General features: G+C 43.0%; 1 protein-coding gene across 2 annotated transcripts in view; it reads left to right on the top strand.

Annotated features, from left to right (window-relative positions):
• The window catches only part of MAPRE1 (microtubule associated protein RP/EB family member 1), a 28,118-nt gene extending 11,333 nt beyond the window's left edge, over positions 1-16,785 (top strand). For both annotated transcript variants that reach the window (XM_014845079.3, XM_070485746.1), the window contains 5 exons: positions 2,912-3,057; positions 5,275-5,482; positions 8,027-8,148; positions 13,026-13,178; positions 15,047-16,785. In XM_014845079.3, coding sequence (XP_014700565.1) covers positions 2,912-3,057; positions 5,275-5,482; positions 8,027-8,148; positions 13,026-13,178; positions 15,047-15,103 — 686 coding nt within the window. In that variant the 3' untranslated portion in view covers positions 15,104-16,785. The remainder of the gene's footprint in view (positions 1-2,911; positions 3,058-5,274; positions 5,483-8,026; positions 8,149-13,025; positions 13,179-15,046) is intronic.
• The last annotated feature ends 270 nt before the right edge of the window (positions 16,786-17,055 follow it).

The following is a 17,055-nucleotide window of genomic DNA, read 5'->3' on the forward strand; positions in this document are numbered from 1 at the left end:
TTTTTGCTTTTTCTCCTCAAATCCCCCCAGTGCGTAGTTGTATATTTTAGTTGTGGGTCCTTCTAGTTTTGGCATTATTCAGGCATTTTGATTTACAGAACAGTAATTTCATATGGTTTAACCTAATACGTTGTGTTTTCTTCTAGTTTTTTTCTATGCATATGTATTAAGATGGGTATTTTTACGTATATGAAGACATAGATATGTTTTGTATCTTTTTCTTTTGATATTACATCTTGAGCTTTTCCCCCAAAAATGAAAAAGAATATATTTTGAGTGCTGGTGTAATATTCTCTCAGGCAGATGGTGTGCTAAAATTTATGTAATTTATTGCTTCTACTGTTGGACATACAGGTTGCTTCCATTTTTTACTCCTGTGAATAGTTATGGTAACCAGTTTCTTGTGTAAATCTTTGCCCTATTTTTTAAAATTGCTTCCTTAGGCTAGACCCCCAGCGTTTGTTAGCCATTTGCATGTCTCTTGTGAATTGTCCAACTGCGTTGTCCATTTTTAGTGGGGTCTTACTGTTTTTCTTTATGTATAAACTCTCTGTTTGAGCTTCTCTCTCAGTCAGCGTGGCAGCATGCTGTATCTCTTTTTTTCCCTGAGCCAGGAAATGCTTCTTTATTCAACTGAAGGGGTTCTGAGGGAGTGGATAATGGTATTGTTGAAAAGAGCAGCAGACGGGATTCAGGAGACCTGGGGTCTGATCCTAAGATTGGTCTCTGGCCTCTGTGGTCTTAGGACATAGTTTTTGGTTCTCAGTTTTTAAATTTATAATGGCTCTAAGGATTCTTCCAGCTCTAAAATAAAAACTGATAGTTCTTCAAGTGGTTTTTTCCTGAGAAGCAAGCAGATGACTCCTCTTTTTAGGTAGTTTTGGTTGACTTGAGCTGGAAGTCCCATGGATGGCTTGGGAATAAATGCACATTATTTTGCTGTTTCAGAAAAATATCTTTCATATGTAGAGCAGTGCTATGGGTATAGATGCTTAGTAGATTATTTTTGCGTGTGTGTGTGTCTGGTTTTGTTTTTTTTATTTTTTTATTTTTTTTAAAGATTTTTATTTTATTTTATTATTTTATTTTATTTTATTTTATTTTTTCCTTTTTCTCCCAAAGCCCCCTAGTACACAGTGGCACACTCTCTGTTGTGGGTCCCTCTAGTTGTGGCATATGGGACGCCGCCTCAGCATGGTTTGATGAGCGATGCCATGTCCGCGCCCAGGATTCGAACCAACGAACACTGGGCCGCCTGCAGCGGAGTGTGCGAACCCAACCACTCGGCCACCGGGCCAGCCCCGTGTCTGGTTTTTTTTTAAGTTGATTCTTATATATCAGGATCCAGATAAGATCTATATGTTGCAAATAGTAAATTGACTTTTAAATCTCTTTTAGAATTTAACAATTACTCCTCTTCGTCGTGCTCTTAGTTTCTTAAAGAAACTGGGTCATTGTCCTCTAGAATTTAAGAAGCTATTAGTGTCCCTATTTTAAAAAATATAAATATTGCTAATTCAGTGCCGGGTGCATAAAATTCCCTCAGTATATTTTTGTTGGATGAGTAAATAAATCAGCCACCTCGAAAATCAGGCTTTCACTGGGGCCAGCCTGGTAGTGTAGCAGTCCAGTTGTCATGCTCTGCTTGGGCGGCCTGGGGTTTGCCAATTTGGATCCCGGGCATGGACCTAGCACCGATTGTCAAGCCATGCTGTGGCAGGCGTCCACATATAAAATGGAGGAAGATGGGCATGTATGTTAGCTCAGGGCCAATCTTCCTGAGCAAAAAGAGGAGGATTGGTGGCAGATGTAAGCTCAGGGCTAATCTTCCTCAAGAGAAAAAATCAGGCTTTCACTTTCCGATGTTCCTTTCTGCTAAGAATGTCACTCTGGTCACTGAAGTGCTTTTGCTCTCTTTGCATCTTTCCAAAAATAATGATAATGGCACTGTTTGTGCCAAAACTGTCAGGGAGCCAGCTTGGCCTGATTTAAAGTAGGTTGAATGTGCGTATTACGGTGGTCTGTGTTCTGCACACCACCTATTGCTTAGTCACTGGATTTCTTGTCGTCTTCCTTGGCTTGTTCTTTGGCGAAATTAGCCCTGGAGGAGCAGTCAGTGCACAGGGAAGCCTGCCCTGTATCAGGAAGGTGCAGTTTGGTAGGCATTAGAGAAGTAACATTCCTGGAAATTTTAAGCACCAAGAAAACACTTTTTTGGGGGTGGTGATCAAAAAAATGGGCAAGTGGGGGAAGGAATGAAATTGGGGAGGAGGAAATGAGATTAAAATGTATGTGGTAAGTTCTTTGAGTTGCCTTTGAAATTAAAAAAATTTAAAGGGAGGAACACAAATATGTCTTCTATTCAACTTTGTGTATAAAATGATAGGTTAAGTTTATTTAGAGATGTAAGAAGCTCAGAAAGACAGACATCTTAGAAAAACCATTTTCTTAACCTAGGTCAGAGGACGGATCTTTGAAATACTTGGGAAATCCCTCCCACCACTGGGGAGGAGGGTAAGTCCTTGTGACAAATCAGACAGTGTCATCTCTGTTTCCCTTTTTTCTTTTCTAGGCATTCATTTTTCTTTGTAGTGGTCATTTTATTGTCATGCTGGTTTCTTATAAAGAGTAGTTTTCAAATTTCATAGAAACATCCCTTTTTTCCTCATCATAGGCTTCCGAGTTGCAAGTGTGTTGTAGAACTTATCAGGTAAAACCACAGTCTTATTATAGATTTAAAAAATTGACTTGAGAGTCAAGTGGTAATGAAGCTTTTGGGTTTTGTAGGTTCACTTTACAACTTCTTAAATGGTATGTGGGTTAAGTGGGTCTGGCTAAAAGTTCACCCCACTTATTTACTAGTAGTGTTTAATGACCTGGTGTATATTTTATTCTTCTGTTGTTCATTCAGGGGCTGCCTATTGTCAGTTTATGGACATGCTGTTCCCTGGCTCTGTTGCCTTGAAGAAAGTGAAGTTCCAAGCAAAGCTTGAACACGAGTACATCCAGAACTTCAAAATCCTGCAGGCAGGTTTTAAGAGGATGGGTGTTGACAAAGTGAGTCAATTTTATTCTTTCATTTAGGTTGTTTCTTAACTAGTGGTTGTTACTGAGGATGTAGATGTTGGCCAATAACTTTGGACATTTTTTTCTTTTCCCGATTTACATAATTATCATTTCTCCAGTTAATGCAGAATTTACTAGGAGCAGAGTTTCCCTCTGCCCTGCTACCACCAGTTCCCTCGCCGTCTGCTTTCTTCATCATGAAGTTAGTAACCATTTGGAGGAATCAACCTGTAAATCTGTACCTGTGATTTTTTCTTTTTGCTTTTTCTCCCCAAATCCCCCCAGTAGATAGTTGTCTGTTTTTAGCTGGGGTCCTTCTAGTTGTGGCATGTGGGATGCTGCCCCAACATGGCCTGATGAATGGTGCCATGTCCGTGCCCAGGATCCGAACCGGTGAAACCCTGGGCTGCCAAAGTGGAGCACACAAACTTAACCACTCGGCTACGAGGCTGGCCCCGTGATTTTTTTTTTAATATTACTGTTTAATCTCAATTAGTCGCAGCTCCAACTGTTTTAATCTCTGGATTTACTTCTGTAAAGCATACCATATGGTAGAGTAAATAGTTCTAATAGGGAAGATTCTAGAAATACTTGTTATAGCAAGGTACAAGGAAGATCTCTAGTAGGTACTGGGAAGTTCTGTTTGCCCCCAAGGTTATTTGAAGTTACTAGAAACATGGTTCACCCGGGTTCATTAGGACAGATATTATCTCTGTTTTTAGATAATAGATTATTGCAAAATTAAGCAATCCCTACCCCCCCCAATTAAATTAGAAGGGTTTATCCTTTTAAACCATTTTGGGGGGGAAGACATTTATTTTAGTAAAGCTTATAATCATCCCCTAATTGTCTTGCTGGTGTATCTGTTTTTTATTTACTTTGAAATCAGTCTTATTTTTATTTTAGTTTGTCTCTGTACAATATAAAATGTGCATTTGTAGTCTTAAGAATATCATTTAGTTACCAGACATGGTTAAACTAGGTGTAGCTTATATACAGTGATTTTTCTTTTTCTTTTCTGGAATTATATATATTTTTTTGAATAAGGAAAATTTCTAAAGCATGCAAAAGTAGAATAGTGTGCTGATCTCCCATGTGTCAATGATTGTCAGCTTCGGGCCAGTTTTGTTCCAGCTTTACCTCTACCCCACCCCCTGTACTTCTGGATTATTTTAAAGTGAGTTGTGGTCATAACATTTTATTTGTAAACGTTTTAGTATTATACAAAGTAATTTTAAAAAGTTATATTTATTTGCTCAGAGGGGTGGATATAGTTCAGATCATTGCATACATTCTTTTTTATAAAAATACCATTGCAGCTGGAATCCTTAAAGAGTTAAAAGATAGTTAAGCTCTGGCCCACAGTCCAATGATTTGAAGTAATACCTGATAACACAGCATTCTTGTACAATAAAAAAAATGTACAGGGTCCTTAAAATATGTTTTGATAGGATTGGAATTGCTTGAAAAACATCATAGCATTTTGTAGAAATCTACCGTGTGACTGAGTCTGTACCTTGACCTTTTTTTTTTTAAAGATTGGCACCTGAGCTAACATCTGTTGCCAGTCTTCCTTTTTTTTTTTCTTCCCTTCTCCTCAAAGCCCCCCTGCCAGTACATAGTTGTATATTCTAGTTGTAGGTCCCTCTGGTTGTGCTCTGTGGGATGCCACCCCAGCATGGCTCTATGAGCGATGCCAGGTCTGCAACCAGGATCCAAACTGGTGAAACTGTGGGCCGGCGCGAAGTGGAGCGCGTGAACATGACCACTCGGCCAGGGGCCGGCCCCACCTTGACCTATTTTTAAGACAGAATTTTCTTTAACAGAGTTCATGGTAGATACCTGTGGTTAGCTTGTGCTCTGGATTTCATTCTTTGTGACAGGCACTGTGGCTGTGCAAGTTACATGGGAATGACGCATCTTAGGATGTGTGCATGTGACTTATATATGACACCTACTGCTCTTGCTTTTCTTATTCCTTTTGATGGACTTGGGTGGGGGTTGGCCGGTTTAGGTACTCTGTGGAAGGCAAACTGAATGAAACTTGCTCTATGAACTTCCAGGGGCTTACTTAGCACTAAGTTCTTGCCTCTAAAATATTTTTTTCCCCTTTTGGCAGTGCTTTATACTGATTTGGTGCATGAACATGTTTGATGCTTGCCAAAAACTTCATGCTTTGAGCTAAACAGTCTTGATGTTTCTCTGCAGATAATTCCTGTGGACAAATTAGTAAAAGGAAAGTTTCAGGATAATTTTGAATTCGTTCAGTGGTTCAAGAAGTTTTTTGATGCAAACTATGATGGAAAAGACTATGACCCTGTAGCTGCCAGACAAGGTCAAGAAACCGCAGTGGCTCCCTCCCTTGTTGCTCCAGCTCTGAACAAACCGAAGAAACCTCTCAGCTCTAGCAGTGCAGGTAAAAAAACAAAACAAACACCATTTCCAAATAATAGTATTCCAGATATTCATTCATTCATTCATCATTCAACTAGAATTTTCCGAGTAGCCATAGGTTTAGGGAGCTTAAGGAGCATAATCCCAGCCCTGTGGCGGGAGTGTGGTTCGTGGCATCAGGCAGACCTGTATGTGTTCTTAGGTCTCTGTAGCCCAGTGTAAGCCACTTCACCTCTGCCCGACAATTTCCTCCTTTATAAAATGGGAATTTCAGTACTTGCCCCAGAGGGTTGTTCTTGAGGCCTGAGTGAATTACTGAGTGAGTATGCAGTTTTGTCACTACTCTTTAGTTGTATGGAATAGAAATCCCTCAGGTTAGCTCACATGAAAGAGAGCTTTAGTTTGAACACAAGGACATTTCACAGAGCCCTAGGAAGGGAAGTTAGAACCAGACCTGAACTCCCAGGAACTGAAGGAACTTTCTAGGTCTCTCAGGGACTGCTCTTGGCTCTCTGCATCATGATTCTTTCTGCAGACCAGCTTCCCGTGCTTACGTAGTGCTTCCCCGCCCTTCCCTACAACTTTAGCTCCTAAGTGGCTTTGACTTGCTGTGATGCCAGCGGAATGTGCGAGGCAGGGGCAGGAACCTTCTTTAAAAGGTCTTGGCCTGGTAGGTTTCCCAAAATGTGTTTCCAGTAGTATATTCATAGAACATATGTATACTTTAGGGCAAGTGGATGTTCTATAGATGCTAACTCCTTTTTCAGAAGGTGGCAAGAACATTAGTTAAGGTCCCGTAGTACCTTGAGAGAGAGGCTGATCCGTGTGGTAGGTAGAGAGGGACACTGAGTACTTTTTATAGCTTTGTTGAGATGATTCATGTGCTGTTACGGTTCACCCATTTAAAGTGTATAATTGAATGGTTTTTAGTATGTTCACAAGTGTGTTCAACTATCACCACAATCAATTTTGGAACATTTTTGTTACCCTAAGAAGAAACCTTATGTGTGCCCAATAGCAGTCGCTCCTGTTTTCCCGTTTTTCTTCCCCACCCCCGCCCGCCCCCAGCCAACCCTAAGCAACCACTAATCCACTTTCTGTCTAGGATTTACCTATTCTGAATATTTCATATAAATGGGATCATAGATTATTTGGTCTTTTGTGTCTGGCTTCTTTCATTTAGCATAATATTTTCAAGTTTCATCCATGTTGTAGCATGTGTCAGTACCTCATTCCTTTTTATGGCTAAATAATATTGCATTGTATGGCTATACCACATTTTATTTATTCATCAGTTGATGGTCATGTGGGTTGTCTCCACTTTTTAGCTGTTAGGAATAATGCTGCTTCTGCTGCTACGAACATTCCTATACAAGTTTCTGTGTGGGTGTGTGTTTTCTTTTCTCTTGGGTGTATATCTAAGAGTATATCTTGGAGCAGAATTCTTGGATCATATGATAACTGTTTAACCTTTTGCAGAACTACCTGACTTTTCCAAAGTGGCTGCACTATCTTACATTCCCATCAGCAGAGTATGTCAGGGTTCCGATAGCTCCAGATATTGAGTACTTTTATTCTTTAGCTTCCTAGAATGGCGAACTGCATAGGTAACCCTGTGCATTTCATATTTCAGATGCTGCTGACGGGCACGTGGAGACTTGCATTAAGCGTTAGTCTTCGGAATAAACACATACTAGAGATCATCCTAAGGAAATGCCTGTTACTGCGGGCAAAAGGCCTTATGAGTATTGAATAGTTTGGGGTGTTAGGAAGATCACGTGTTTCTAAGCCTGGCATAAAGTACAAGCTTTACAAAATAATTGTGGAATGAGTGAATAGAATCATGATTGATAAATCTCCTTGAGGTAGTGCATTCTTGATGATTTTAACTTGTAGATAGGTTGGCCCCTTCACTGCGTTTTCCTTTTCCTTGTCTGCCTTTGACTATTACAACTGAGAGAAATCAGTAAATCGTAGTGTGTGCTGCTGTTCTCTCCTTACCCCTCTGAACACCACCTCAAAGGTGCGCAAGCGACGGGTTTGAAGTAATTAGTGATAAGAGCAGTCTCTACCGCCCTCCTCTTCCCGGTCCAGGGAGCCCACGGTTCTGAATTAGGAGGCATCTTACTTTCCAGTTGGGGAGCTGTGGGCACCTGGCAACAGCTGGGCCTGAGAGCTCAGCCCTGGTGTGAAGTTTGCCTTCGCTCCCTGAAGCTGCCCTGTATGTGGACTTGGTTCGAGCTGGGTTAAGGTAGATCATCTTCATGCACCATAACGATTGCCTTTTTCAGATGATAGTCCTGTTCACCCCAGCGGGAAAAAGACCTCACAGAAGGACTTATTCCCAGCACAGAAGATTGTGGCTAAAATTGGTACTTAACTCTGCTGCCAGGATAAAACATCACTTTGGGCCAGCGTGGGTGTGTTGTCTTGCATGCTGGGCTGTCTACGTCGGGTCCCTTCACTGCATAGCTGTGGAGGGCAGTTGGTCACAGCTTCCTCTTGTCTGGTGTGTTTTTCTTGTCTTGAAATTTCTTCTCTTAAAAAACCTCTGCTCCTCTCTCAGCTCCACAGAGGCCCATTGCAGCACACAGAACTACAGCAACCCCTAAGGCTGGCCCGGGTGTGGTGCGAAAGAATCCTGGTGTGGGCAACGGGGATGACGAGGCAGCCGAACTGATGCAGCAGGTAGGCCCCCTCTCCATCCGAGGTGGGAGTCCTTGGGGGGAGGACACTTGCTGCGCTCATCAGGGGAAGCCTGTCTGTGTTCTTGGAGGGAGACCTGCCTTGTCTGCTTGCAGAAGCGGTCCTTATGTCACGTGTGAGCACTTGGTGTGGTGTGGGGATCGTGAATGTGGAGGTGGGGGCTGGTCAGGCATTTCTGACATCTGTTAGTGTGATGGAGACCGATGGCTGTCTGGAAACCCACCCATACGATAGAACCCTGTTGAAAGTCTGGTACGCTGTCAGGAGTCTCTGGGGTTCAGAAAGTGCCTCTTGAATTTTGACTGTGGCAGAAGATAAAGGAAAGTTCCTTTTTAAAGAAGTAAATAAAAAAAGATTCCACAGTGTCTCTGCTGAAATCCTGGGTCCCTAGAGATTCAGGTTGAGAGTGGAACTGGTATGAAAAGCCTGTTGCTCTTCTGTTCTTAACAGGTCAGTCATTTGAAATGTCTCCTTCAGGATTAGTTAAATATCCTGAAGGTACTTGTCAGAAGTCTCTGTGGAGCAGAACAAATTTTAGACATTTAGACATCTTCTCACTAATTCTTGCAGTTTGTTTGTTTGCTTTTGCATGCCTCTCTTGATTAATTCCGGTTTTAAAGTCAGGGGTGCTTTGTGATGCCCCTGAGTTTGTCATTGAACCCTTTTACTTTCCTAAAAGCCGAGTCCTAAAACCTGAGGAAAAAGACCTCACTTTTAATCCAGAAGCTCTCGCGACCCTGACCCTGCTCCCAGGAGATGGGACATAAGAGCCTGCTCAGAGGTCACATTTTGTGTTTTTATTCATTGATTTGTGTGTGCCCCATGGTCCTACGTGCCCTGGGAGTGTCAGGGTGACTGGGTCACCATCCCCATTAGTGTGGCTGCCTTGAGCACCCTCTGGGTGTTGTCACTGTGTGTCACTTGTCACTCCAAGTACGCCATCCTGGAGAATAAGGAGACTTCCCTGTAACTGTTGGTTTCCAGATGTGGATATACACAGGACACAGCTTCAGAGGAAAACAGTAAATGCCGGGACTGGGTGGCTAGCGCAGGGTTGATCTTGTGCCCTCTAGGAGAAGGTGCAGCGTGTTCCATGTGACTGCTGTCTGGCTCAGCTAGTGTCCTAGGGGAGGGAGCACGGGCTTCGGGTTGCGCGGATTTGGAGATTGTTCTGGCTCTGCCACTTCCTTCTCCTTGAGATGCGTCAGTTCACCTCTCTGCACTTACTGTCCCGTGCGAAGTGGGGCTAGTGCTTTGGTCATGGTAGCTGAGTGGATTACGAGCTGATGCTATGTCAAGCGCCTGGAGTGGTGTTTGGGATAAATGGGGTAAATGGCAGTGGATAAAAGACAGTTGTGATTATTACCGTTCTTCTCTGTGGGTTTTTTTTTTTTTAAATGAATGGTTTACAGTGTATTTTTAAAAAAAAATTTTTTTTTAAGATTGGCAACAGTTGTTAGCTCAGGTGCCAATCTTCTTTTTAATTTTCTGCTTTTTCTCCCCAAATCCCCCCAGTACATAGTTGTGTGTTTTTAGTTGTGGGTCCTTCTAGTTGTGGTGTGTGGGATGCCTCCTCAGCATGGCCTGACGAGTGGTGCCATGTCCGCGCCCAGGATCCGAACCGGTGAAACCCTGGGCCTCTGAAGCGGAGCATGCGAACTTAACCACTTGGCCACGGGGCTGGCCCCTTCTCTGCGGTTTTGATAGAGTGAAATAGGTTATGTAGTGTTTCTAAAAGTTCACAGGAATCAGATTTTTGGGGTGAAATACGTGAATGTTAATAATAATTAAACAGTGACTAACAATTTTAGAGTGTGTGTCATTACTTTACTAGGCACTTTAATCTCAGTTGTGCAGCAGCCCTGTGAGGTTTTACGGATAAGAACAGTGTGGCTCGGAGAGGTTCAGTCACTTGAGCTGGGTCTGGAACCTGCCTCGCACCCACATGGTCCAGCCCTGCCTCAGAAGTACTTTATTTGGTTTGCACCGGGTTTTCGTTTATTCTTCTTCTTCATATGAAGGATTTGAGGTTCTCTCCAGGTCACTGACGTCCTTACCACCACCCCCTGTAACTGACTCCCTTGGCTCATACGTGCTCTTTCTGGCCCCTGAAAGTATTTGAATATGTGCCCCTTGATAAAGGTGTGGACGTCTTGGGGCCGTGACCTGTGTGGGAAATAGAGCCAGAGGGGCTTGTTAGGCTAGGAGAAGAACAGTGTATTCTACAAATTACCTTGTAGTATTCATATCCTTGGGAGATGGGCAGTAATTCCACATTCTTATGTCATCCGGGAGAAATTTACTCAGTTGATTTTAGTCTAAAGCAGCACTGTGCAATAGAAACAGAATGCAAACCAGAAATATGAGCTTCATGTATAATTTACAATTTTCTAGTAGTCACATTAAGAAAAGTGAAAAGAAACAGGTTAAATTAATTCTTTTTTGTGTGTGTGAGGAAGATTAGCTCTGAGCTAACTGCTGCCAGTCCTCCTCTTTTTGCTGAGGAAGACTGGCTCTGAGCTAACATCCATGCCCATCTTCCTCTACTTTACATGTGGGACACCTACCACAGCATGGCTTTTGCCAAGCAGTGCCATGTCCACACCCAGGATCCGAACCTGCGAACCCCAGGCTGCCAAAGCAGAACCTGCACACTTAACTGCTGTGCCACTGGGCTGGCCCGGTTAAATTAATTCTAATAACACGTTACCCAGTATATCCAAAATGGTATCATTCTCACGTGTAATCAATACAAATAATTATCAGTGGGATGTTTTTCATTTCAAGACTGTTATAGGTCTTTGAAATTTAGAGTGTATTTAATATTTATAGCCCGTCTCAATTGCACTTGCCACATTTCAAGTGCTCCTAGCTACCATATTGGCCAATGCAGGTCCAAAGCGTTCTCCTTGGGCTTCTTAGGTTATAGCTATTTTACTACAAGAGAAGGTTCTAAGAGTGACAGTGGTTACTAGCCACAGGTTTTTAATAAGCTCATAAATAAGCATTTAGAAGAGCACCAAGTGAAAGCCAGTGACTTAGTGTATACTCACTGTCTCTGTGGATACGTGCTCCTTGAGTGCTGTCAAGGAGGAGTGCTGCTTTGGCTTTACAGGTGGGACCCAGAAGGCTGGGTTCTGGTACCTTGATGATTTGTAGGCCAGAGAAGGTTTAAATGGGTTTTGAGGGAGGTACTAGTGAAACGTGAGTGTGCAGATGGAGTCCAAGCTAGCATATCTTTTTAAGCTGTTTTGACTGTCCTTTCCTCTTTGGTCGCTAATATGATGGGAAGGCCTGTTCCCTGGTGCTTGGATCTTGGAGCTGAGGATCCAGGGCAGTTTCCTGCTTACTGCTGAGGTTGGTCAGCTCTTGCCCTTCTCTCCCCTCTCGTGCTCCCCTTTGGGGCTAACGAGACTTGAAGGAAAGGAAACAAGTAGCAGTAAAACAGGGAGGGGTGAGTGGGGGGAGGTGGATGATTTGGATTTGCTGGCTACTAGGTAATGGTAGTGCTTTATCGAAACTTTCAATGATTTTTAAAAGTGATTTCTGTGACTGATAAAGGAATAGTGAAAGGATATCTCAAACCTGGTTCTGGTTTGGGCTGTTCAGCCTTTTGATGATGAACATGGAAGTTAAGTATTTAACAAAATGGTCCTGGTGCTTCCAGTCACCTGCGCTTCACCTCTGAGTGCTTCTTGACTACAGGTTCTGAAGGGGAGCTTCCTTCCACCCTGGGACGGGGCTCGATCCCTTGGTTGTGTCTGGCTTCTTGATCAGAAGAAGTGTGGGGAAGCTAGGTAAGCTGTTTGATTCAGTTTTTGCAGCTAGAAATTCAGAAGGCTGAACTAGATTTCTGGGGTGCTTTTGGCTCTTGGAATTCCCTGCTACCCAAATTGTTCTCAGCAGCTGCCCCTGTGATTTCCTGGCTTGGCTTGCCCTGTGGCCTAGCCTGTAAGTCCTGTGAGGATTTTATGTGGCACGGATGCTGTGTGATTTGCATTTAGTGAGCATTAAATTGAATTCATGTGTCATAGATTTGAATACGGGAATGAAGATACACTGTGCTTAAAATACACAAAGGACCGTAAGAGTCCTTATGACTTTTATTACTCTTGGCTAGATAGAGTCTTGGCCTGCGCACTGAGGTTTCTTCCTTCGTTGCCGCTTTGTGGAAATTAGAGCCCCTCACTGGGACTCCTGGAGGATCCTGCAGCATTGTGTGGTGAGCTGAGGAGATGCTCAGTGGAGCTGGCAGTGGAATGTGGTGGGGTTTGCTCCCTGCTGCCACTGTCCTCTCCCTTTTGAGACTTTTGGGAAGAATCATTGAGTTTTCCGTGCCCAGGCCTCCCTTGGTCCTAGCTGTTTTTGGCTAATATTAATCATCTTTGGCTAGTCTTCCCCTCCTGGCTCGCCATTTCTACCCTGCTCCCTTGGACCAGACCCTGTCTTTTGCTGACCTCCATATGCAGAGAGGTCTGGACTTGATGGACCAGTGCCCTGTAAGGACTCAATTTATGATTGTCTGCCATCCTGCTGGGCTGGGTTGTGGATTCTGCTTGTCTGTTTGTCTCAGGCTCCCATAGTTTTTCTCCCTGATCTTTTCTCAGTGCCTGGGAAGTTCCTGCGTGTTTCCTGGTGTAGTCTGCCCTTTCCTGAGAGTTAGTATAGTCAAGGTGGTAGTGAACAAGCCCATGTTATTTATCTAGGGCTGAAGAAAATTGACATTAAACTACAGTGGGTTTTTGTCCACGTTAGAGAGTTTGATTAAAGACCACATCTCCTTTTGGGCTAGAAGTTTGTCTGATGTGTTATTGGTACATGAATGCCAGGTGTCTCACCCTTTTTAATGTCTTGTGCAGGTCAACGTATTGAAACTTACCGTCGAAGACTTGGAGAAAGAGAGAGATTTCTACTTTGGAAAGCTAAGGAACATTGAATTGATATGCCAGGAGAACGAGGGGGAAAACAACCCTGTGTTACAGAGGATTGTGGACATTCTCTATGCCACAGATGTACGTGTTGACTATGAGGATATTTTCTTGCCATTTTGCCACCTAAGAAAATTTTATCTGGTTGGTTTTGGCAAACTCAGTGCCAATGCTTCTCGTGTTCCAGTGTAGTATTCATCAAAAGACTTCGGCTTTGACCCTCAAAGTCAGCCAGAGGGAGCCTCTGCCTAGCTTCAACATCTGCCTTGAGGTCTGGGAGCTTTTGAGGCAGGAATAGGACAAAGAGTGCTGACTTACCCTGCCTTTCTAGTTTGTGGCCACTGATAGGTGATGAGTGCCACAGAATGCTCTTAACCCCACCATCCCCACTCCAGTCCCTGTAGCTTGGACCCCTCAGCCTCAGGTGCTGCCCCCATTTTATCAGGGCCCCAGGTATGCTCTGATAACCAGGCATGTGGCCCGTTGGTGACGTCTGCTGCCCATAGCCATCAGAGTGCACCTCACTCTTCCCTTCCAGGTGCGGCCTGCTTCCCATTCCCTCGCAGGCCTTTGTGGTCTTGTTTCTTGGGATCCATGTATGTCACACAGCCACATCTGCTGATGCTAATCATGACATGTTAGCTGCTCAGGGAAGGCTGATTTTCCCTAGATTTGGAATTTGGTATCTTACTGTGTCCACTCTTTAATGGCTGTGTTTTTAAGAATTCTTCTGTATACCTACCAGGGTCTCTAGGTCAAACTCCAGTATGTGTCTTAAGTGTTTTGTGGTATGTGTAGCAGTATACAAATATGAGGTGACATTAATGCTGTTATTAGCACTGTCCTCTAAACAAATCAGATGAATTTTGGGGGCTTCAGGCAGATGACTGAAGAGTTGATAATTTGTTCAATAAATTCTTATTTTGGGATTGCTTTTTGCTAGATAACGAAAACAAAGATGGTGAAGATATGAGAGTCTTTGGTCGAGTCTCAGTATTATTTTAGTGGAATCATAACTAAATTCAGCCCTAGAGATTTAGTTAAAAAAAAAAAGGTGGTGATTGAAGACGAAATCTAATTTGTTTTTAAAGATTGGCACCTCAGCTAACATCTGTTGCCAATCTTCTTTGTTCTTTTTCTTTCTTTCTTTCTTTCTTTCTCTCTTCTCCCCAAAGCCCCCCAGTACATAGTTGTATATTCTAGTTGTAGGTCCTTCTGGCTCTGCTATGTGGGACACCGCCTCAGCATGGCTTGATGGCCAGGATCCAAACCTGCAAAACCCTGGGTCACCAAAGTGTAGTGTGCGAACTTAATCACTCAGCGACAGGGCCGGCCCTGGAAGTCTAATTTTGATGGTAGTGTAGCCATTAGTACATGCCAGAGTGCCCTGGCGCGAGGTGAGGTGGGAGCCACGAATCTGCTCTTTTCCCATGCCACGATGTTGGGTCAGTCTTTTACCCACAGTAGCATGCATGGTTCCTAAGTGGAGTCAAAGGAATGTGGGAAGCAAAGCCTGGCTGGACTGATGATTTATTGAGAGGAGATGGTGTGGTCCTGAGCTTAATGGTGACTTCAGGGGTAAATTTTCTTTTTTTAAGCAACTTTACTGAGCTATAATTGACGGAATGAACTGCAGATATATATCAGTACTACTTGATGATGTGTGAAATCATCACCGTAATCAAGACCGTGTGTGCATGCATCACCCCCAGAGTTTGAGGGTAAATTTGAGTGTGCTCAGTTCTTGCCTCTTGTGAGAGATGATTCTTCTGCCTACATAATAAAGTTGTGGTCAGTTGGTCTTGTGCCATTAAATGCCAAGTGTGTGATAGAGACAGGAAGAACCATTGACTTTGAGAGGCTTTAAATATGCAGAAAGTGAGTCCACAGTAGAAACTGATCCGTCATTTAGTATTGAGTAATGGCTTTCCCCTCTTATTTTCCCATTTTAGGAAGGCTTTGTGATACCGGATGAAGGGGGCCCACAGGAGGAACAAGAAGAGTATTAACAGCCCGGACCAGCAGAGCAACATCCGAATTCTTCACTCCAAATCATGTGCTTAACTGTAAAATACTCCCTTTTATTATTCTTAGAGGACTCACTGGTTTCTTTTCATAAGCAAAAAGTACCTCTTCTTAAAGTGCACTTTGCAGAAGTTTCACTCCTTTTCCGATAAGTTTGAGTTAGGAGCTTTTACCTTGTAGCAGAGCAGTATTAACATCTAGTTGGTTCACCTAGGAACAAAGAGGCTGACCATGGGGCTCACCGTGTGGATGCTGGTAACGATTGCTGGAGAAGGTGTTTTTGTGTAATACGCTGAGAGGGAGACCTCAGCAGAGAAATGTAAAGACTGATTTGAATTTTAAGCTAATGTGAAATCTTGGCAGAGAACATTTTAATAAATAAATGCCTTAAGAGTATTTAAAATATGCTTCCATATTTCAAAATAGAAAATGTAACATGACAGGAGATTTTATGTTTCGACATTGTGTCTGGGAAGGAAGGGGGGCCACACATGGGAACATTGGGAACCTGCTGTTCACAGGCCTTGAGGGCTGCTTGAATCCTCATAGGCCTGGACCTTGGCCCAGAAGGAAAGTTTGAAAAGTTGCTCTGTAAAGCCGTTTGGTGTCCTTGCCCAGTTGCATCCCTGCTAAGAAGCAAGAGGCATTGTTGCCTGGTTGAAGAGAGGGTGTGGTTCAGCCCTGAGGTGTTTGAGGTGAAGAGCTTGATCTTCATTGAGCATTTCTCTGACGATTTCTCCAATGATCCCTGAAAATTCTATGTATTGTGTTTTTTGGGAAATGAAGTGTGTCCAGTTTTTAAATCTAACAACTACTTATGGGGACTTGCCCTCACCTCTGGGATTTGAATGAGGGTCATGTCCCATTTTACTGTCTTTTAAGTTTACATTAACGTGTTTCTCTTCTCTGCTCCCCTTGCCCACTGGGGACTCCTCTTTGGCTCCTTAAACTTTGCTGCTTAGAGTGGAAGTTCAGCAGGCAGGTGACCATGCTTCGAGTTCTTTCCTGGACCTCTGGCAGAGGGAGTGATCGGTGAAGGCCATCGCTACCTTGGGATTTGCAAAGCTGGGTGTTTTCGGTACCTGCTGTCCAGAGCCCTCCGCTGTTACCGGAATACTTTGCCAGTGCACTAATCTCTTTGGAGATAAAATTTGTTAGTGTGTTACTAAATGTTAATTTTCTTTTGCAGAAAATACAGTACCATGTCTGAATTAATTATTAATATTTAAAGTATTTCATTCCTTAACTCCCTCATTTCCTTTGCCCATAGCCTATTCAGTTCCTTTGTTTCGCAAAATTCTGCAAAATGTGTGTCACCCACTACTGAGATTGTGCAGCCCCTGATGTATTTGTATTGATTTGTTTCTGGTGGTAGCTTGTCCTAAAATGTGTGTAGAAAGCAGGTATTTTATGAAAAAATTGTTGTGTAGTGCATGCTCTGTGTGGAATTCAGAGGAAAACCCAGATTCAGTGATTAACAATGCCAAAAAAATGCAAGTAACTAGCCATTGTTCAAATAACAGTGGTGCTCTTTCTCTCTTGTGGCCTTTTAGACTTTTGTTGCCCTAAAATTCCATTTTATTGGGAACCCATTTTCCACCTGATCTTTCTTGACAGGGTTTTTTTCTACTTTAAACCAGTTTCTAAATAAAATTCTGTATTTCAAGAGTGTCATGGCTTCTGAAATTTGTCTTGCCCTGGGTATGTTCTTGTAGGTTCAAATGACAGGTACCAATGCTTCTTTCTTAAATGAGAACTGGTCTTTTCAAATCCTTCACTGTATTTTTAAATGTGCTTATTTCTAAACCTGTTCCTTTTTTCTTGGTTCTCCTCTTTAACATCTCTCAGCCTCCTGCTGTTTGACGTGCTCGTATTACTGTGAGCGGTCTTTCAGAAGTCTGGCTCAGCCGTGAAGGCTTTTAAGGCTGTTTCCTCC

The sequence above is a fragment of the Equus asinus genome, chromosome 15 (genome assembly GCF_041296235.1).
Source record: "Equus asinus isolate D_3611 breed Donkey chromosome 15, EquAss-T2T_v2, whole genome shotgun sequence".
In the NCBI taxonomy this organism is placed as follows: Eukaryota; Metazoa; Chordata; class Mammalia; order Perissodactyla; family Equidae; genus Equus; species Equus asinus.